The sequence below is a fragment of the Leucoraja erinacea genome, chromosome 2, assembly GCF_028641065.1.
Source record: "Leucoraja erinacea ecotype New England chromosome 2, Leri_hhj_1, whole genome shotgun sequence".
In the NCBI taxonomy this organism is placed as follows: domain Eukaryota; kingdom Metazoa; phylum Chordata; class Chondrichthyes; order Rajiformes; family Rajidae; genus Leucoraja; species Leucoraja erinaceus.
In genome coordinates this window covers 28,913,023-28,934,808 of record NC_073378.1, presented here as the reverse complement: position 1 = coordinate 28,934,808, position 21,786 = coordinate 28,913,023, and the positions used below count along the sequence as shown (strand labels likewise).

General features: G+C 46.7%; 2 protein-coding genes across 3 annotated transcripts in view; one reads left to right on the top strand and one right to left on the bottom strand.

The window, feature by feature from the left end:
• The first annotated feature begins 309 nt into the window (after nucleotides 1–309).
• The window catches only part of btr22 (bloodthirsty-related gene family, member 22), a 30,532-nt gene continuing 9,055 nt past the window's right edge, over nucleotides 310–21,786 (top strand). The window contains exons 1-7 of one of the 2 annotated variants that reach the window (XM_055653936.1): nucleotides 310–542; nucleotides 6,595–6,632; nucleotides 7,152–7,229; nucleotides 9,750–10,097; nucleotides 15,600–15,881; nucleotides 20,063–20,182; nucleotides 21,558–21,590. In XM_055653936.1, coding sequence (XP_055509911.1) covers nucleotides 7,172–7,229; nucleotides 9,750–10,097; nucleotides 15,600–15,881; nucleotides 20,063–20,182; nucleotides 21,558–21,590 — 841 coding nt within the window. In that variant the 5' untranslated portion in view covers nucleotides 310–542; nucleotides 6,595–6,632; nucleotides 7,152–7,171. Of the gene's footprint in view, nucleotides 543–6,594; nucleotides 6,758–7,151; nucleotides 7,230–9,749; nucleotides 10,098–15,599; nucleotides 15,882–20,062; nucleotides 20,183–21,557; nucleotides 21,591–21,786 lie in introns of both variants that reach the window. The other variant, XM_055653927.1, reaches the window with a different exon arrangement.
• Nucleotides 2,253–4,695, bottom strand: LOC129708265 (uncharacterized). The gene is made up of 3 exons (XM_055653914.1): nucleotides 4,365–4,695; nucleotides 3,688–4,007; nucleotides 2,253–3,602 (listed from the first exon to the last, which is right to left on the bottom strand). Exons 2-3 carry the CDS (start codon nucleotides 3,905–3,907, stop codon nucleotides 2,314–2,316), a joined length of 1,509 nt encoding a protein of 502 aa, XP_055509889.1. The 5' UTR covers nucleotides 3,908–4,007; nucleotides 4,365–4,695; the 3' UTR covers nucleotides 2,253–2,313.

Genomic DNA, 21,786 nt, shown 5'->3' with positions numbered 1-21,786 from the left:
TTTGAAAAAGAACATCCAGACAATTTGGTCAATGTTGGTAAAAGTTGGGATATTGAGACGCACAGAATAAACGGCTGAAGAAAAAACGATTCACCTGTTACAGAAAAGGTTTGTGGGTGTGGTACCAGATGGATTGCTGTTTGAGACAGCCTGCGCTGGGTCACTGGTTCAGCCCCCTCCTGAGTGTCTGGTCAATGTGATGATTTATATCAGTCCTTTCACTGGCTGCTATAACCTGACACCTGCTCCCAGGAAACGCCTTCCTTTGAGTTTGAAAACAGATAAATGCTCCACACTAATGCTCTTTGCATATATGCAACCTCTCAACAGCTAAAACAACACGCCGCGCGGACAGCGATGGTCCAAAGTCTGGATTGTTCCTTTTATTAAAGAGAACTGATAAAGATTCAGGCTAAAATCATAAAAGGAATCCAAAGGTCTGACGGAGATAAAAGGGAGTCCAAAGGGCTTTTACTGCACATTAACAATCGAAGGACTGTGGGGAGGCAGTGAGACGATGAACAACCAAAGTTGGGAATAAGGTAGGGACATTTCTACACTTTTAACTTGTTTCCTATAACTGTGGCCATACTGCAACATAACTGACCAATGTGGACATTAGAACAATCTGAAGTTGTGTGCAAGTCTGTATTAATGCCATTCGGGGGGAATAAACTGTCTCACGGTGTGTCGTTAAATAATTACCAAAAAAGGAGAGCAGACAAAGAAGTCAGTGGATGTTATTTACTCGGATTATCAGAAGGATTTTGATAAGATGCCACACGCGAGGCTGCTAAACAGGATGGGAGCTCCTGGTATTTGAAGCATGGGTAGTAGATTGGTTGACGGGCAGATTCAAGGAGTGAGAATAAAGGGGGGGCATTTCTGGTTTGCTGGTGGTGACCAGTGGTATTCCACGGGGGTCGGTGTAAGGGGTCGCTACTTGACACTTCATGTGTTAATAGATGGGAGGATTGGTGGCTTTGTGGACAAATTTGCAGGCGATACGAAAATAGGTGGAGGGGCCTGATGTGTAGGCTGCAGAATGACGTGGACGGGTTGGGAGATTGGGCAAAGAAGTGGAAAATGGAATACAGCGGGTTGCTGTGTTTGACTCTGAGAGTTCACAGTCTAAAATACCCGTTCCCCGCCACTCCCTGGTACTGATAAGTAAATAAGTAAGTTTTATTTATATAGCACGTTTTACGTCAACTGGCATTGACACCAAAGTGCTTTACATAAAATAGATAATAAGTTTCCATACAAACCATAAAAAAGGTTAAAAAAGTAAATAAAATGGACACAACACATTATAGGGTGATTTCACTAAAGGTCACTGGAGCGTGGATCCGCACCCACGTGACCAAAATTCGCCGGTGGAGGACACATACGGGTCCCTGTACATGTTAGTGGATGGGAAAAGTCGCATTTTCCCACCCGTTAAAAACATAGAAAACGGCGAGGTTGTGAGCTGCAATTTTCTGTGCCAGTCGGGGTGACTGTGAGGCACAGCTACCTAGATTTACAGGGAAAAAAAAATATTGCAAGTGAGGTAAATTCAAGAGGGAACTGAAGGTGCCTATCCACCGGAAGTCAGGAGCCGACAATTGCCGAAGATATTTAAAGGTCCAAAATAGCGGGAAATATCGCGTTTTCCCGCTGAATTTCATCAAAGGTAAGGCATTATATACTTTTTTTATCTTCATTCATTTGTTAGATGAGAATTTTTAAAAGTGAAAAATCACTCAGTAAAAGTTCAAAATCGGCCATGGTTCTCAGGTTGGTTTTAACATGCAAAATCAAAACGCCTCTGAAGCTGCATTTACCATTCAAATAATGATAAACTATCAATGCATTTTTAAATAAATTTCACTCAGATGCAAGCTAAGGAATGTGATAATTATCAGCTGTCAGTTGGACAAAATTAGGACATTTTATTATTTGCCAAAATATATTTCTCAATGTTTCTTGTTTAAAGCCTGCACATTCTTTTTTTTTAAAGTTTTCTGCTGAAAATGTTTATGTTAAATACAAAGTCTCTCATTTGTATGCCACGTTTACCTTGCACTGTTTACAGCCACGTAATGGGCTTTTTTTTTTGTCACTTTAAAACACAACAGTCACTTTGTGAAACAGTTATATTTAAGTCTAATGTTAAAGATTGTGAAGTGCACTTTTGACACAATGTTTGTTATTTAATGGTTCGCCAAATACTAGCAGTTTCATACTTAATAAATGCTGATGAGCCAAGAAACTGTTGAAAGTTTTTATTGTTCGTATTTGCACAACATGCTAAAGTACAATTGTCTGCATCTACTGTGACATTATGGAGTCATTTAAGTTAAAAAGTGCACAACAGACCCTTACAATTTTATCAATTTTGGGTACTTGATTTTCAGAGTTGGTAATCATGTACTCCAATGGCACAGTATGACTTAGAAATGGGAATTTTTGCCTGACCCCACCAATGACACGCTCTACATGAATGCGTAAATTAGCTATTTCACGAGTTTTTTCAACATCCAGCGCAGATAGTTGTGCTTTCCCTCTTACAAATGCAGGGATTTCTGCTTGACACCCGTGAAATCCTGCAGCATCTTTTATGTCAAAACCGCGATCAGCTAAAATGACATCTCCAGGGAGCAGGTTGTCAAAAAATTGAGATGAAAGTGTAATTGTTTTATCTGTGCCTCTGCCCCCCCATGCTGCAGATAGAAATGAAATAGCACCACATGGTGTAATACCTATCAAGAATTTGATGGTGTTATGGTGCTTATAGTTAGACCAAGTCTGTGCGCGCGCCTCTAAACTCGTAGGTCTATCACAAAATATTTCAAAGCAATCTATGATCACTGCCACACGCTTTCCAAATGTCCGCCGAAATTGCATGGGCATGGTTTTCCACAGAACATCTCTTTCAGGCCAAATGATTAACTTGGATAAGCCATGAAGGGCATCAATCCCACTAGTGAATACACGCGATATTGTGGCATTACTAACAAGGAATCGATATGCAAGATCCTCATGAGGCACTGCAAGTCGCAGCTTCATCAAGACGATCAGCAACTGCTGAAAATGTGTTAGTGAACGTCTTTTGGTGAGCTTGTCCTTAACATAATCGTAGACCAGCATCAAAACTGCAAATGTTGGTAAACCTGTGTAGAACCTAACCTTTTTGTCATCCTTGGAAAGGCTTTCTTGTGTTAACTTAATTTTGGCTGCTTCTTGTCTAGCTTTGGTGAGCTCTTTATTTTTTTGGTATAGTTGTGCTTCCAGTACTGTTATGTCTACTCCACACATGTCTGTTTGTGTTGATGTGTCCATTGTCTCTTTGACTGGTGTTTGTGTTTCTATGTCAAGTTGACGGTGTACTTCCAGCACCGGTTCAAAGTTCTCATAATCATCAGCCTGCTCAGCATCAACTTGCAGAGCTACAGATGCTTGAGCTGCGACAACATCTGCTTTAATACTCTCTCTTCTTGTTGCACGTGCATGGCGTTCTTGTGCACGTTGTATACCCTGCTCATTGTCGTCGCCGCGTCCCATATTCACAGTGGGTGCCCAATCAGGATTGTTTACATCATCCCATGCTGCAGGCTTGTCTGTTATTAAATGATAAAGAAATAAGTTGTTTGGGTGATTTTTATATAACAAATGAATAAAGATAAAACTTCAATAATGACTTACTTTTGATGAAATGCAGCGAGCAAACGCGATAAGTCCCAATTTTTTCTATCTTCATATCTCCACGGCCAATGTTTGCTAACCACTTCCGCTGCTGTTGCCCCTTCAGTTCCCTCTTGTGTTTACCTTCTTCTTTCCTTACCTTTGGAACTCTAAAGTAAGATAACTGTGTCTCACGGTTACCGCGACTGCCACAGTTATTTACAGCGCAAAAAAGGACCATTTTAGCTGTTTTAAACGGGTGCAAAAGTGCGCAATGTCTATCCTGCTCACAGTGGGTGCCCAACCAGGATTGTAGACATCATTCCATGCTGCAGGCTTGTCTGTTATTAGATGATAAAGAAAGTAATACATAAGTTGTTTGGGTGAATGTGCAGGCTTTAAACAAGAAACATTGAGAAATATATTTTGGCAAATAATAAAATGTCCTAATTTTGTCCAACTGACAGCTGATAATTATCACATTCCTTAGCTTGCATCTGAGTGAAATTTATTTTAAAATGCATTGATAGTTTATCATTATTTAAATGGTAAATGCAGCTTCAGAGGCGTTTTGATTTTGCATGTTAAAACCAACCTGAGAACCATGGCCGATTTTGAACTTTTACTGAGTGATTTTTCACTTTTAAAAAATCTCATCTAACAAATGAATAAAGATAAAAAAGTATATAATGCCTTACCTTTGATGAAATTCAGCGGGAAAACGCGATATTTCCCGCTATTTTGGACCTTTAAATATCTTCGGCAATTGTCGGCTCCTGACTTCCGGTGGATAGGCACCTTCAGTTCCCTCTTGAATTTACCTCACTTGCAATATTTTTTTTCCCTGTAAATCTAGGTAGCTGTGCCTCACAGTCACCCCGACTGGCACAGAAAATTGCAGCTCTCAACCTCGCCGTTTTCTATGTTTTTAACGGGTGGGAAAATGCGACTTTTCCCATCCACTAACATGTACAGGGACCCGTATGTGTCCTCCACCGGCGAATTTTGGTCACGTGGGTGCGGATCCACGCTCCAGTGACCTTTAGTGAAATCACCCTATAGAGTTCAACACAAACGTCCCCCCACAGCAGAATCAAACATTTCCACTGTGGGGAAAGGCACCAGAAAGTTAAGTCCTCTTCCTCTGTGAAACACGCGAGGTCGGGGCCCATTTGTGGCCGTGTAGCCAGTCCGATGATTTTCAGGGCCCTCTTGCCGTGAAGATGGAACTCCGGCATCGGGTGAAACATTCCTCAGCGGCTTGGAATGTCTGGGGTGGCTGCCTCCTCCCCGGAGCCCGGAGACCGGATAAGGACAAGCGCAGTGAACTGCTCAGAGACATCTTCTGAAACTCCCGACCTCTCACGACCGATCTCTCCAGTAGGTTCCTGTTTAACTCCGCTCACCTTTCTCCAGCAGCCGATCCCCGCTGAGATTATGTCCAGCCATCCCCAAAGTAGATTATGTTTGGGACTCACGTCACGCTGGGAATCTGACCGCGGATCTCCCACCTTCTCCCCACAATACGTGAGCACGTCCAACTCGGCTGCTGCTGAAACTTTCACTCTTTCTGGAAGGACAGGTCGAGTGAAGGTGAGCTGCTCCAGATCGGTGGCGATTTGCTGGTCCGTTACTGAACCCTGGATGGGGCAGTTCTGTTGTCCCAGTGATAAAACAAGGGCAACAAATGTCCTTCTGTTTAATCAGGGCACAACTACTCAAACATGGACCGAGCAGGGGAGGCGACCACCTGGACCAGGGGGTCATTCCGTGTTGACTCCACACTGCCCCCTGCTGCCAGGTGTGTGTTGGGATGGTCAGCCCGGGAGCTGCAACATCCCTCGTTCCCTCCGCTTCTTTCACCAATGACCTCAGCCCGAGTCCTCCCCTCACGGCCCTCCGGCCACAGGGCCCACTTTCCCCTCCTTCACCGGGCCAACCCGTCCCCATTCTGAGCCCCTCCATTCAAATCCTACCCCCCCCCCCCCCCCCCCCCCCCCACACACATTCCCCAGCTCCCAGAACGACCCCAGCCTCCCCGCTGGGCGGCACGGTGGCGCAGCGGTAGAGTTGGTGCTTCACACAGCGCCAGAGACCCGGGTTTGATCCTGACGATGGGAGTTGTCTGTATTGAGTTTGTACGTTCTCCCCGCAACCGCGTGGGTTTTGCCCGAGTGCTCCAGTTTCCTTCTATAATCCAAAGACGGGTAGGTTTGTAGCTAATTGGTGTCGGGGAAATTTGTAAAATTGTCCCTCGAGTGCAGGATCGTGCTGGTGTACGGGGTCGTCTCTGGTCGTCGTGACAGAAACAAGAGCAAATGAGAGAACAGAGACCTGGGAGGCATATAACCATATAACCATATAACAATTACAGCACGGAAACAGGCCATCTCGGCCCTTCTAGTCCGTGCCGAACACGTATTCTCCCCTAGTCCCATCTACCTGCACTCAGACCATAACCCTCCATTCCTTTCCCGTCCATATACCTATCCAATTTATTTTTCAATGCTAAAATCGAACCTGCCTCCACCACTTCCACTGGAAGCTCATTCCACACAGCTACCACTCTCTGAGTAAAGAAGTTCCCCCTCATGTTATCCATAAACTTCTGTCCCTTAATTCTCAAGTCATGTCCTCTTGTTTGAATCTTCCCTACTCTCAGTGGGAAAAGCTTATCCACATCAACTCTGTCTATCCCTCTCATCATTTTAAAGACCTCTATCAAGTCCCCCCTTAACCTTCTGCGCTCCAGAGAATAAAGACCTAACTTGTTCAACCTTTCTCTGTAACTTAGTTGCTGAAACCCAGGCAACATTCTAGTAAATCTCCTCTGTACTCTCTCTATTTTGTTGACATCCTTCCTATAATTATTATTCTTTATTGTTCCGGCATCTTTTGACTTCAGAATCATTTTCTGTCCTTTGACAGGTTTGATGATGGGCGACTGAAGAAATTCCCGGGAGAAGGTTTGTCCCAGACCTGATCCCCGTGACAGGAGACTCAAGGAACAGATTCTAAAGGGAGCCCCGGGGTCTCGATGCGGAGCCTGGAGTCCTTTGGCCACCGGTTGCCCCTGGCTACCCCGCACAAGGTGTGACCTTTCACTCTGCACAAGGGGTGACCTTTCACCCCTCACAAGGCGTGACCTTTTACCCCGCACAAGGCGTGGCCTTTCACCCCGCACAAGGTGTGACCTTTCACCCCGCACAAGGAGTGACCTTTCACCCCGCACAAGGCGTGACCTTTCACCCCGCACAAGGTGACCTTTCACCCCGCACAAGGTGTGACCTTTCACCCCGCACAATGTGTGACCTTTCACCCCGCACAAGGTGTGACCTTTCACCCCGCACAAGATGTGACCTTTCACCCCTTGGTCAACAGTGAGTGGGGGTGGTGGACACCGGCAGCGGGGACGGAGGGGGAGGGGGGGGATCACAGCTTCCCGCACATCACGGGTCTAACACTTCTCTCTCTCTCTCCCTCAGGCACTGACCCCTCCACTGGGATGGGAGTGGTTCACTGCGCTGTGTTGTTACTGCACGGGATCCTCAGCTCAGTCCACGGTAATGACCACAACATCTGGTCTGATTTCTATTTGTTTATCTCATGGAGGGGGTTTCATGGAGTCAGCAGATTTATATTTTAAAATCACTCATTTTAAAATCAGTTGGCCACATCACTTAATATGATCAGGTAGGAGTTTCTTGCCCCCTCTGTGGGCGATGATGGGGACTGCAGGAGTAGGAGGCAACTTCATTTTCGTGGATAATTAGGATAGCAGGAAGCACAGAGTGGGTGCCGATCGTTTTTCTCTCTGGGTGTCAAGATCTAGGGAGCCGTGTCCCACGGGGATTGGTGTTGAGACTCCAACGTTACATAAATAATAAACCGTGAACAGCCAGCGAAAATGTTCATATCCTGGCTTCATCCCTGGATTATAATGTCATTAGTGATAGGAGCAGATGAATGTCATTCCGCCCATCAAGTCTACTCCGCCATTCAATCATGGCTGATCTATCACTCCATCCCTCCCTAACCTCATTAGAGTCATAGAGTGATACAGTGTGGAAACAGGCCCTTTGGCCCAACTCGCCCACACCGGCCAACAATGTCCCTGCGGCACTAGTCCCACCTGCCTGTGCTTGGTCCATATCCCTCCAAACCTGGCCTAACCATGTACATGTTAAATGATGGGGTAGTCCCAGTCTCAACAACCTCCTCTGGCAGCTTGTTCCATACACCCAGCACCCTTTGTGTGGAAACGTTGCCTCTCGGATTCCTATTAAATCTTCTCAATTAAGTAAATCTATTAAATTTTATATCTATTCCGCTATCTCTCCTCGGATCCCATGCGATCTAACCTTCCAGAACAGCCTACCATGCGGAACCTTGTCGAACACCTTATTGAAGTCCATGTACACAGCATTTACTGCTCTGCCTTCATCAATCTGTCTGGTCACGTCTTCAAACAAATCAACCAGATTTCGTGCACAAAACCACGCTAACAATCCCCAATCAGCCCTTGCCATCCAAATGCTTGTATATCCTATCCCTCTACAGATGTTAAGCTCACCGGCCTATAGTTCCCAGCATTTTATCTGCAGCCCTTCTTGAAAAGAGGTACAACGTTTGCCATCCTCCCGTCTTCCGGCACCTCTCCTGTTTTTAAGGACGACTCGTAAATTACAATCAGGGCTCCTGCAATTTCCTCTCGTGTTTCCCACAATATCCTCGGATATATCAGATAATTCTCCTGCCTTCTTCCCATTACCCCTGACACCTGTACTAATCAAGAATCGCTGTCTGAAAAATATCTATTGACTTGACCTCCAGAGCCTTCTGTGGATGAATTCCACACATTCACCACCTTCTGCTTAAGAAATCCATCCTCAACCACCTCCTAAATGAATGTCCTTTAATTCTGAATCTATTACCTCGAGTCGTAGACACTCCCACTAGTGGAAACATCACAATACTCCAAATACAGCCAGACCTGCGCCTTATAGAGCCTCAGCATTACATTGAAACATAGAAACATAGTAAATAGGTGCAGGCGTAGGCCATTCGGCCCTTCGAGCCTGCACCGCCATTCAATATGATCATGGCTGATCATCCAACTCAGTATCCTGTACCTGCCTTCTCTCCACACCCCCTGATCCCTTTAGCCACAAGGGCCACATCTAACTCCCTCTTAAATATAGCCAATGAACTGGCCTCACTACCTTCTGTGGCAGAGAATTCCAGAGATTCACCACTCTCTGTGTGAAAAATGTTTTTCTCATCTCGGTCCTAAAGGATTTCCCCCTTATCCTTAAGCTGTGACCCCTTGTCCTGGACTTCCCCAACATCGGGAACAATCTTCCTGCATCTAGCCTGTCCAACCCCTTAAGAATTTTGTAAGTTTCTATAAGATCCCCCCCTCTATCTCCTAAATTCTAGCGTGTACAAGCCGAGTCTATCCAGTCTTTCCTCATATGAAAGTCCTGACATCTCAGGAATCAGTCTGGTGAACCTTCTCTGTACTCCCTCTATGGCAAGAATGTCCTCCCTCAGATTTGGAGACCAGAACTGTACGCAATACTCCAGGTGTGGTCTCACCAAGACCCTGTACAACTGCAGTAGAACCTCCCTGCTCCTATACTCAAATCATTTTGCTATGAATGCTAACATACCATTCGCCTTCTTCACTGCCTGCTGTACCTGCATGCCTACTTTTAATGACTGGTGTACCATGACACCCAGGTCTCGTTGCATCTCCCCTTTTCCTAATCGGCCACCATTCAGATAATAGTCTACTTTCCTGTTTTTGCCACCAAAGTGGATAACCTCACATTTATCCACATTATACTGCATCTGCAATGCATTTGCTCACATGAATGCTAACATACCATTTGCTTTACATTCCTGCACATTGCACATTGTACATTGTACATTCCTGTTTTTGTATTCTAGCCCTCATGAAATAAATGCAATTGGGCTTTGTGCGTACAGAACGATGCAAACTTTACTAACATTAATTTTGTTTTCTATTTTTCCGCATTGATTAAATAATCATATTTTCACTGATTTGTATTGCCCCGCAGGTGAATTTGTCCTGTTTGCACCGAGCGATGGTTTTGTAGCCACTGTAGGTTCAGATGTGGTGTTGGAATGTCGGCTTGTCCCAAATATATTGACCAGCAACATGGTTGTGCAGTGGATGAAGTCAGGTCTCACCTCGCCAGTCCTCGTGTACAGACTCGGACAAAGTGACACCCTTGCTCAACACCAGGATTACCGAGCAAGGGCCGAACTGTTTAACGATGAAGTGACCAAAGGGAACATTTCCCTCAGAATAAAGAACGTAAGGAGGTTTGATGAAGGGGAATATACATGTTCAGTTAAAGAGGGAACCAAGTATGAAGAATCTCCAGCTCAACTGCGAGTTCGAGGTGAGTAAGTAAAAGCATAGACATTATTAACATTAAAGAAATGCGATTGTCTTTATAAATCGCTTCTCATTGTTTAAAGATAGAATTGCTGTACCGTTATTCACAATATTTCAAGAGTCTGATGCCCCTGTCCCACTTAGGAAACTTGAACGGAAACCTCTGGAGACTTTGCGCCCCAGCCAAGGTTTCCGTGCGGTTCCTGGAGGTTGCAGGTGCTCTCAGGGGTGAGAGTCAATTCCTCAGGATCAGGATATTGTCCCAGTGATAGTGGCTGGCTACACAACAGTGAATCACGTGGAGTGCATGTGCAAAACGCCGACTGGTGAAGATAAATGTAAAAATAAGTTTGTTAAGGGCGTTCAATCAACAATGTTGATTTATAATTACATAATTACAAATGCTTTCAGAAAGCCTTTGATAATGTCCCACATAGGAGATTAGTGGGCAAATTTTGGGCACATGATATTGGGGGTAAAGTGCTGACATGGATAGAAAATTGGTTGGCAGACAGGAAACAACGAGTGGGGATTAACGGGTCCCTTTCAGAATGGCTGGCAGTGACTAGTGGGGTACCGCAAGGCTCGGTGCTGGGAGCGCAGCTATTTACAATATACATCAATGATTTAGATGAAGGGATTCAAAGTAACATTTGCAAATTTGCAGATGACACAAAGCTATGTGGTAGGGTGAACTGTGAGGAGGATGCTATGGGAATGCAGGGTGACTTGGACAGGTTGGGTGAGTGGGCAGATGCATGGCAGATGCAGTTTAATGTGGATAAATGTGAGGTTATCCACTTTGGTAGCAAAAACAGGAAGGCAGATTATTATCTAATGGTGTCAAGTTGGGAAAAGGGGAAGTACAACAGGATCTGGGGTTCCTTGTTCATCAGTTAATGAAAGTAAGCATGCAGGTACACCAGGCAGTGAAGAAAGCGAATGGAATGTTGGCCTTAATAAGAAGAGGAGTTGAGTATAGGAGTAAAGAGGTCCTTCTGCAGGTGCATAGTGCTCTAGTGAGACCACACCTGGAGTATTGTGTGCAGTTTTGGTCCCCTAATTTGAGGAAGGACATTCTTGCTATTGAGGGAGTGCAGCTTAGGTTCGCAAGGTTAATTCCCGGGATGGCGGGGCTGTCATATACTGAGAGAATGATGCGGCTGGGCTTGTATACTCTGGAGTTTAGAAGGTTGAGAGGGGATCTTATTGAAACATATGAGATTATTAAGGGTTTGGACACGCTAGAGGCAGGAAACGTGTTCCTGATGTTGGGAGAGTCCAGAACCAGGGGCCACAGTTTAAGAATAAGGGGTAAGCCATTTAGAACGGAGATGAGGAGAAACTTTTTCACCCAGAGAGTTGTGAGTCTCTGGAATTCTGTCTCAGAGGGCGGTGGAGGCCAGTTCTCTGGATACTTTCAAGAGAGAGCTTGATAGGGCTCTTAAAGATAGCGGAGTCAAGGAATATGGGGAGAAGGCTGGAACAGGGTACTGATTGTGGATGATCAGCCATGATCACATTGAATGGCGGTGCTGGCTCAAAGGGCCGAATGGCCTACTCCTGCACCTGTTGTCTATTGTCTATAATTAATAACATGCCGTTGCAATGTTTAGATTGAGAAGTAACTTGAGTAAATGGAGGGCAGCCATGGGAATGTGTTTAACCGGAGTTCCATCACATCTGTCCCAGTGTTTTTAATTGAGGGGAACGGAGTACGGATGTTGGGAAGCCTCATCACAGTTGTACAGGATGTTGGTGAGACCTCACCTGGGGCACAGTGTACGGACTTTGTCTGCTTAATGAAGGAAAGGTGTACTCGCCATGGAGTTGGCATGATGAATATTCTCTCGGTTGAGTCTTGGGTGAAGGAGTTGTCTTGTGAGGAGGTTTACTTGCGAGGGATTAATCCCACTTGACAGGAGGTGGGAAACAGAGCAGCAGATCAGCAAGGGGAGGGATTGAGAGGAATGTGGAGGTCGGGCAGGGCCATGTTAATGAACACGGCGGGGCTGAAATGCTGGTTTATTTATTTTGTTAAAGGCATATTATAGTAAGGGAGATTAACTTTGTGCATGAACCATGAGATTGTGGCCATGACAGAAACTTGTTCAAGACTTGGTGGAGAAAAGGGCAGGACTGCAATTCATCATTCCAGGTTGCAGATTTTCAGACATGATAGAGAGAGATGTAAAAGAGGTGGGTGTGTTTCATTACTGATCAGGAAGAATGTCACTGAGTTTCTTAATGAGGACATCCTGGAGGGTTCGTCTACTGAGGCAATATGGGTGGAAGTCAGGAATAAGAAAGGTGCATTAGGATGATGAGGTTACAGCGTAGGTGTTGTTAAAGACAGGTATGTGGGTAGATTGTGGAAATATGTAAAAACACCAGGTTAGTTATAGAGAATTCATTTCCCCAATATTGACCGCGAGTGCCTTAGGGGCAAGAGTTTAGACGTGGCAGCATTTGGCTGCATCCAGGAGGGTTTTTGACACATTATGCAGTTAATCCAACCCTGGATTGGACAAGGGAGGTAGTCTGGCGCACCGATCTCTACAAAGCTGAGGCCAAGCGCCAACTCTCGGACACCTCCTCCTATCTACCCCTGGACCATGACCCCACTGACAAGCGCCAGGCCACCATCTCCAGCACCATCACCGACCATCAACTCCCACGCCCTGCCCGACCGACCGAGCCTCAAACCTCATCGTTCCCCAGCCCCGCACGGCCCGATTTTACCTTCTCCCCAAAATCCACAAACCTGACTGTCCCGGCAGACCCATTGTCTCTGCCTGTTCATGCCCCACCGAACACATTTCCAAATACCATGACTCCATCCTATCCCCCCTGGTTAAATCCCTCCCTACCTATGTTCAAGACACCTCAAACACTCTCCGCCGCCTCCACGCATTCCACTCTCTAGGCCCTCACCCCCTCATCTTCACCATGGATGTCCAGTCACTCTACACCTCCATCCCCCACCAGGATGGCCTCAAAGCCCTCCGGTTCTTACTCGACCAGAGGAGCATCCTATACCCAGCCACTGACACTCTCCTCTGCCTAGCGGAGTTGGTCCTCACCCTCAATAACTTCACGTTCGACTCCTCCCATTTCCTCCAAATACAAGGCGTAGCTATGGGCACACGCATGGGCCCCAGCTATGCCTGCCTGTTTGTCGGGTACGTTGAGCAATCCTTGTTCAATATGTACCAGGGCCCCATCCCCGACCTCTACCTCCGCTATATCGACGACTGCTTTGGTGCCACCTCCTGCACCCGCACACAACTGACTGACTTCATCCACTTCACCACTAACTTCCATCCGGCACTCAAATACACCTGGACCATTTCCGACACTTCCCTACCATTCCTTGACCTCACTATCTCCATTGCAGGTGATAGACTTCTGACTGACATCCACTGACTCCCATGGCTACCTGGACTACACTTCTTCCCACCCTGCTTCCTGTAAGGACTCCATCCCCTACTCCCAATTCCTCCATCTACGCCGCATCTGCTCCCAGGATGAGGCATTCCACACCAGGGCATCTGAAATGTCCTCATTCTTCAGGAAACAGGGGTTCCCCTCCTCCACCAGTAGACGAGGCTCGCACCAGGGTCTCTTCCATACCCTGCAACACTGCTCTCTCTCCCCATCCCCCCTACTCGCAACAAGGGCAGAGTTCCCCTAGTCCTCACCTTTCACCCCACCAGCCGTCACATACAACAAGTAGTCCTCCGTCAGTTTCGCCACCTCCAACGTGACGCCACCACTCGCCACATCTTCCCATCTCCCCCCATGTCTGCCTTCCGCAAAGACCGCTCCCTCCATAACTCCCTTGTCAATTCTTCCCTTCCCTCCTGCACCACCCCCTCTCCGGGCACTTTCCCTTGCAACCGCAAGAGATGCAACACTTGCCACTTTACCTCCCCCCTCGACTTCATCCAAGCAGTCATTCCAGGTGCGACAGGGGTTCACCTGCCTCTCCTCCAGCCTCATCTATTGCATCCGCTGCTCTAGATGTCAGCTGATCTACATCGGTGAGACCAAGCGGAAGCTGGGCGATCGTTTCGCCGAACACCTCCGCTCGGTCCGCAATAACCAACCTGACCTCCCGGTGGCTCAGCACTTCAACTCCCCCTCCCACTCCGTCTCCGACCTCTCTGTCCTGGGTCTCCTCCATGGCCAGAGCGAGCAACACCGGAAATTGGAGGAACAGCACCTCATATTCCGCTTGGGGAGTCTGCATCCTGGGGGCATGAACATTGAATTCTCCCAATTTTGTTAGTCCTTGCTGTCTCCTCCCATCCCCCAGCCTTCGGGTTCCTCCTCCTTTTTCCTATCTTCTCCCTGCCCCCCCACCCCCCATCAGTCTGAAGAAGGGTTTCAGCCCGAAACATTGCCTATTTCCTTCGCTCCATAGATGCTGCTGCACCCGCTGAGTTTCTCCAGCTTTTTTGAGTACCTGGATTGGACTATACTGGACATTGATTTGGGAAAGGAGCGCAGCCAGGTGGAGTTTCAAAGGGGGAGCATGTTGACAACAGTGATCACAATTCAATAAATGTTCAGCTAGTTGTGGAAGTGATAAGACTGGACCTTGATAATGCTTAATTAGGTAAAGTCTATTTTCAACAGCATCAGGCTGGACACAAAATGCTGGAGTAACTCAGCGGGTCAGGTAGCATCTCTGGAGAGAAGGAATGAGTGACGTTTCGTGGTCGAGACCCTTCTTCAGTCTCAGGCTGGAGTTGGGGACAGTAGATTTGGAGAAGTCAATATCAGACGAGTGGGGGTTGGTGAAGACCGGTGATCAGAATGCAGGAGCAACATGTCGTTGTGAGGAAGAAAGACAAGGATGGATACATCTGAGAACTTGGATGACAAGGCATGTTGCAAATTTGGTCAAAAGGGAAATAATGGAAGCATATGAAATGTTCAGGTCATCCCAAAGCTTCCTAGGCGCCTTGTGAATCTTTTCTGAACCCCTTTCACCTTGAGGACAGCCTTCCTCTGGTCAGGTGAACAGAGCTATGGACAGTTTTCCATGTGTGGTCTCACCGATGCCTTGTACAGTTGTACCACACTCTTCATCCCGACTCTTCGTCCTCAATGCCCTGACTGATGGAGGCAAGCACGACAAACACCTTCTTCACACTTTGTCGCTTGGTGTTGCTACTTCCAGGTGGCCATATACTTGGACCCCGCAGATATCTCCGTCCCACCACACTCTCCAGGGCCCAGCCATTTACTGTGTAACCCCCACCCCCCACCCTGGCTTAATTTACCGGGATGCTGAAAACATTCAGCAGGTCAGGCAGCATCTGGGCAGAGAGAAGCAGAGTTGACATTTCTGCTCCATGACTTTCCATTGGAACTAGAAACAATTAGAAATTGTGTAAGTAATTGTTGCAAGAGGTTTGAGTACTTGAACAAAATGCTGTATGGTCCAAGTTGCTATTCTTCCTGACCATTGTTATCTCTACATCTGTCACTGATGCAGCTTTGGGGAGTTTGATCCGGATTCAGTTGCAGCGATACCAGGGAGATGGAATCCAGCTCGTGTGCAAGTCCGGTGGATGGTATCCAGGACCAAAGATGCTGTGGATCAGTGAGGATGGACAGATTATACCACAAGCTGAAACAAGATACCATGAAGATACGGAGGGTCTGTTCAATGTGGAGAGCAACGTGACAGTAACGAGGCAATCAACAAACAAGTTCAAGTGTGTTATTCAATACAGATGGTTAAACATACGACGTGAGGCAATTGTTAAAATATCAGGTTTGTAAATGTTTCTGTTTCATCATTGATGTTGGGGAAGTCCAGAACTACGGGTCACAGTTTAAGGATAAGGGGGAAATCTTTTAGGACCGAGATGAGAAAATCTTTTTTTACACAGAGAGTGGTGAATCTCTGGAATTCTCTGCCACAGAAGGTAGTTGAGGCCAGTTCATTGGCTATATTTAAGAGGGAGTTAGATGTGGCCCTTGTGGCTAAAGGGATCAGGGGGTATGGAGAGAAGGCAGGTACAGGATACTGAGTTGGATGATCAGCCATGATCATATCGGTGCAGGTTCGAAGGGTCGAATGGCCTACTCCTGCACTTATTTTCTATGAAACCCCGACCGCCCATGATGCCCACATTTGGTGCTCACATTTTTCTCAGTGATGATTTATCCACATCTCACTTCTGTGGGGAAATGATCTGTGGGGAATTCTGTGTGGAATTTTAAAGACAACTAGACCAAGAGCAGTGCTTCCTGTCTGCTCCCCCAATGGTGTGATCCTCCAACCCAATATTCCACCATGCACCCGTCTCCTCCAACGGAACTGAAGCTGTCCCCAAATGTAAGATTCCAGCACTCCCCTGCCTCCCTCAGCAGTGGATTAAAAAAAAATTCCAATTGCACCTACCCTGCCTGCTGCAGCAGTTCCAATTGCAATACCAATTGGCCCTCCCCCTCCTGTTGAAGCACTTGCTGTGATATCCCATTGAGGTGAAAAATTCAGTGTTCCTGTCTTGCAACTATGTTTTGAAGTGATAGGGCAGGCGGCAGCCACAGAGGCAGGCGGCAGCCACGGAGGTTTATATAATAATAAAATAGAATAGATAGATAGATAGATAGATAGATAGATAGATAGATAGATAGATAGATAGATAGATAGATAGATAGATAGATAGATATGAGCCGATCCTGCTGCTTTACTGTCTTTGTTACTGCATGAAAGGCCAACGGAGTCCTCAACTTGTCCAACCAGGTTGGACATCGACACAAACACTTTCAAATCACTGACGCTCTCCTAATGCATTCCGTTGTCTCTGTACTGTACACTGACAATGACAATTAAAATTGAATCTGAATCTGAATCTGAATCTGAAATTGACAAACCATGAGCACTCCCAGAGCATTGGCACGCACGGCACCTGTCACATTGACCACATGGGAACTATTGACACCACTCGGACTGGGATGAAGGTTCTACTGAAGGAGACGTCATGGTCTGATTACAAAGCAGAACCGTGAAGGAAACGGTGTGTGGATGACAACCCGAGACCTGTGTAAATTGGCACTGGGCGAATGAGGTCATGTAGTTACCATACGTGTCCACTATCATTGTGGGAGAAATGGGTTCCAATTCCTGAGGTGGAAGTCAATAGACAATAGGTGCAGGAGGAGGCCATTCGGCCCTTCGAGCCAGCACCGCAATTCAATGTGATCATGGCTGATCATCCCCAATCAGTACCCCGTTCCTGCCTTCTCCCCATATCCCCTGATTCTGCTATTTTTAAGAGCCCTATCTAGCTCTCTCTTGAAAGCATCCAGAGAACCTGCCTCCACCGCCCCCTGAGGCAGAGAATTCCACAGACTCACCACTCTCTGTGTGAAAAAATGTTTCCTCGTCTCCGTTCTAAATGGCTTACTTGTTATTCTTAAACTGTGGCCCCTGGTTCTGGACTCCCCCAACATTGGAAACATGTTTCCTGCCTCTAGTGTGTCCAAACCCTTAACAATCTTATATGTTTCAATGAGATAACCTCTCATCCTTCTAAACTCCAGAGTGTACAAGCCCAGCTGCTCCATTCTCTCAGCACATGACAGTCCCGCCATCCCGGGAATTAACCTTGTAAACCTACGCTGCACTTTCTCAATAGCAAGAATGTCATTCCTCAAATTACTTCAGGTGTGGTCTCACTAGGACTCTGTACAACTGCAGAAATACCCCTTTGCTCCTATATTCAATTCCCCAGATCCCGTTGTACTTCCTCTTTTCGCAACTTGACACTTCACACTGCCACCCAGCCTTGTGTCATCTGCAAATTAGCTAATGTTACTTTGAATCCCTTCATCCAAATCATTGATGTATATTGTAAATAGCTGCGGTCCCAGCACCGAGCCTTGCGGTACCCCACTAGTCACTGCCTACCATTCTGAAAGGGACCCGTTAATCCCTACTCTTTGCTTCCTGTCTGCCAACCACTTCTCTATCCATGTCAGCACGCTACCCCCAATACTATGTGCCCTAATTTTGCCCACTAATCTCCTATGTAGGACCTTATCAAATGCTTTCTGAAAGTCCAGGTACACTACATCCACTGGCTCTCCCTTGTCCATGTTCCTAGTTACAACTTGACTCATTAATTCTTTCTCTTTGCTTCCTGTCTGCCAACCAGTTCTCCATCCATGTCAAAAGCCTCCCCCGAATACCATGTGCTCTAATTTTGTAGTCTAATCTCTTGTGTGGGACCTTGTCAAATGTTTTTTTTGTAAGTCCAGATACACCACATCTACTGGCTCTCCTTTATCCATTTTACTTGTCACATCCTCACAAAATTCCAGAAGATTAGTCAAGCAGGATTTCCCCTTCGTAAATCCATGCCGACTCGGACCGTTCCTGTTACTGCTATCCAAATGTGCGGCTATTTCATCTTTTATAATTGACTCCAGCATCTTCCCCACCACCGATGTCAGGCTAACTGGTCTATAATTCCCCGTTTTCTCTCTCCCGCCTTTCTTAAAAAGTGGGATAACATTAGCATCAGTTCCCTTGGGTTGGGCTTCACTTGAATCACCCTGAGACCAGTGTCTGAGTGAATCACATGATTGAGAATGTAGCTGAAGCTTTGATCTGAATAGTTGTGAGGATGCAGTATAAACAGAAACGTTTACCTCCAACGTTGTCTTTTCACGACTAGTCCACATTGAAGGCTCTCTGTCTAAGTCTACCAGGGTAACCCATGAGTATCTAATTGCCCGTTACTTTAAACATCCATACTCTGCCCCCTGAGAGAGCGAGGTTCCACATGTGCGTGTTGGGATGCACTATATTGTAAACCACTGCCGCCATCCCATCGAAGGGAAGACCAACAATTGGTGGCGTTGTCCAGCATGGACCATATTGGGGCGACATCTACAACAAGTGGTTGGTTCGTTGCACTTGCATCCGTCCTAAAATTCAGCCTTTGGCTTAGATTAAAATGTAATTTTGTTGCTCAGTGCCAGCGTTGGAACTCGTGCCTTTCCCCAGGCAGCTACAACCTAAACCTCAGTGGCAGGGGTGAAGATCTCAAGCCTCCATTAGCTCCAACAGGCCCTTTAGCAAACCCGAGCACTGCCATTGCTGGATCTTCCAGTAAACCCTTACAGATATCACGGCAGCATATATACCGATATACAATTATATACCGATATATATATATATAGAGAGAGAGAGGGACAGTTAGATAGCGGTTTACATATCAGTGTATATATATATATATATATACACAGACACAAAATGCTGGAGTAACGCAGCGGGTGAGGCAGTATCTCTGGCGAGAAGGAAAGGGCAAAGTTTCGAGTCTTGACACTCCTTCAGACTTTGGTCTTTTCTGAAGAGTTACACCAGTATTTTGTGTCTCCCTTCAATCTAAACCAGCTACTGCAGTTATATATATATATGCTGATACAGTATATATAGTGATTTATATACTGACATATATACTGATATATATACCGATATAAACTGATGTCACGGCGGGAGATGTGTGTGTTTGGTGTGTGTGTGTGTGTGTGTGTGCGTGTGTGTCTTTGTGTGTGTGTGTGTCTTTGTGTGTGTGTGTGTGTGTGTGTGTGTGTGTGTGTGTGTTTGTGTATGTGTGTGTGTGTTTGTGTGCGTGTGTGTCTTTGTGTGTGTGTGTATGTCTTGTGTGTGTGTGTGTGTGTGTGTGTGTGTGTGTGTGTGTGTTTGTGTGTGTTTGTGTGTGTTTGTGTGTGTGTGTGTGTGTGTGTGTGTGTGTGTGTCTTTGTGTGTATGTGTGTGTGTGTGTGTGTGTGTGTGTGTGTCTTTGTGTGTGTGTGTTTGTGTGTGTGTGTCTGTGTGTGTGTGTTGTGCGTGTGTGCGTGTGTGTGCGTGTGTGTGTGTGCGCGTGTGTGTGTGTGTGTGTGTGTGACACTGTCTGATTCACGATCTTCACTCTGCAGATGATATCTTCCCTGGAGTTCTTGACTGGGTCGTGCCGCTGGTCCTCACCATTTGTCTTCTCGTTGCCGCCCACTGTGCTGTGTTTTATTGGAACGTGAAACAAAACAGACGCATTAAAGGTACGTTAAACAACAGCGGAAGATGCAGGTCAGTAAATCCTGGCGGGGTTCTCCCAGATTCCCACTGTAACTTCAGAATCAGAATGCCGTTTATTGTCATTTATACAAAGTTTCAAACGAAATTACGTTCCTGCAGTCATAACAACAAAAAAACCAAAACACACAATTAACACAATTGCACACAAACATCCATCACAGTGAATCCCCAAACACCTCCTCACTGTGGTGGAAGGCAAAAGTCCTTATTTCTTCCCTGTTCTCTGTTCATATTCTTCTCCCGCAGTCAAGCAGTCAAACTGCTGCATCAAGCTGTTCGAGGCTCAACATGTTAGATGTTAGAGCCCCCCAGCGGGCGATGGTAAGTCCCGCGGCCGTTATAACCGCGCGGGGTGATGTAAGGCCCCGCTCCGGGTCGATTTAAACCCCTCAATTCGGGCGAGCGAAATTTGCCGCTGAGGGAGCACCGAAAAGCGGTCTCCCACCAGGGACCCGCGAGTTCCCAATATTACTGTCCACAGGGCCTGCAGCCGGAGAAAGTGGAACACCAGAGCAATCTCTGCGGGGCTTCGACCTTCCAGAGGTAACTGTTGTCCCTGGAGAGGGTACCAATGTCCCGGGAGGTGGGGGATAATGGGGTAAAGGGGCAGATGTGACATCTGTGTGTGTGTGCATGAGGCGGTGCTGTGGGAGGAGATTTAACCGGACACAGAGTCACTTGGACTTGTGACTGTTTCCTGTATTTGATCTCCACTGTGGAGAGACGGATCACAGGTGAGATGATCACTTGGATGAATATCTATGTTCAGTTCCCCGTTGTCAACCTGAGCTTCCGCTCACTTGTCACTTTCAATGCCTGTCCCGTCCCAGTGTGAGCTCTCCCTCACTCTCCTACACTGATCTAATGAGGCTGAGCAGAGGCTGGGGAACCGCTCATCTTTGAACCCGGCATCTCGCAGCCTTCCAGATTCCACATTGTCCACAACCGTTTGACACATTGATCATCATGTTCATGTTGTCCTACAGCAACTGTTGGGCGTGGGTGAATCATTGAAACATCCCCGGACCCACAGTGTCTTTATTCACCTGATCCGTTCCTCGTCATTCCCCTCTCCTGCCCTTCACATCTTACACAACATTTGTTTTCCCGCCTTTATTTGCCGCTACACCTGTCTCACACCTGACATTGTCCAGGCCTAATGAGACCCTGTCAACGTGAACCAGGAATTCTGTTCCTCTCTGCAGCTGCCTGAACCCGCGCGGAACTTCCCCCATTGTCCTGCACTTATTTCCAGCCTTGTTCGGATAGACCTGTGACTCTGATAGTCATTGTCTTTGATGCTCATTGTTCAAATGTAACACTGGTTTCTCCTTCCAGAGCTGCAACGGCGCAAATCCATCGTAGAACTTGGTAAGAATTTAGTATAGAAATATTCGCAAGAATGGCGACACAGTGGCTGGCGCTGCTGGGAGAATTGATATCCCACAGCGCCAGACACGCGGGTTCCATCCTGACCTCGGGTGCTGTCTGTGTGGAGTTTGCATGTTTTCCCTGTGACGGGTTTCCTCCGGGTGCACCGGTTTCCTCCCGCATCCCGAAGACTTGC

What these genes read in the sequence shown, in the direction of transcription:
- LOC129708265 (XM_055653914.1), bottom strand. Translation starts at nt 3,907, where the DNA reads ATGGTCCTTTTTTGCGCTGTAAATAACTGTGGCAGTCGCGGTAACCGT. An exon ending in CTCGCTGCATTTCATCAAAA is followed by an intron (nt 3,603 to 3,687) that starts GTAAGTCATTAT and finishes ATTTAATAACAG; the next exon opens with ACAAGCCTGCAGCATGGGAT.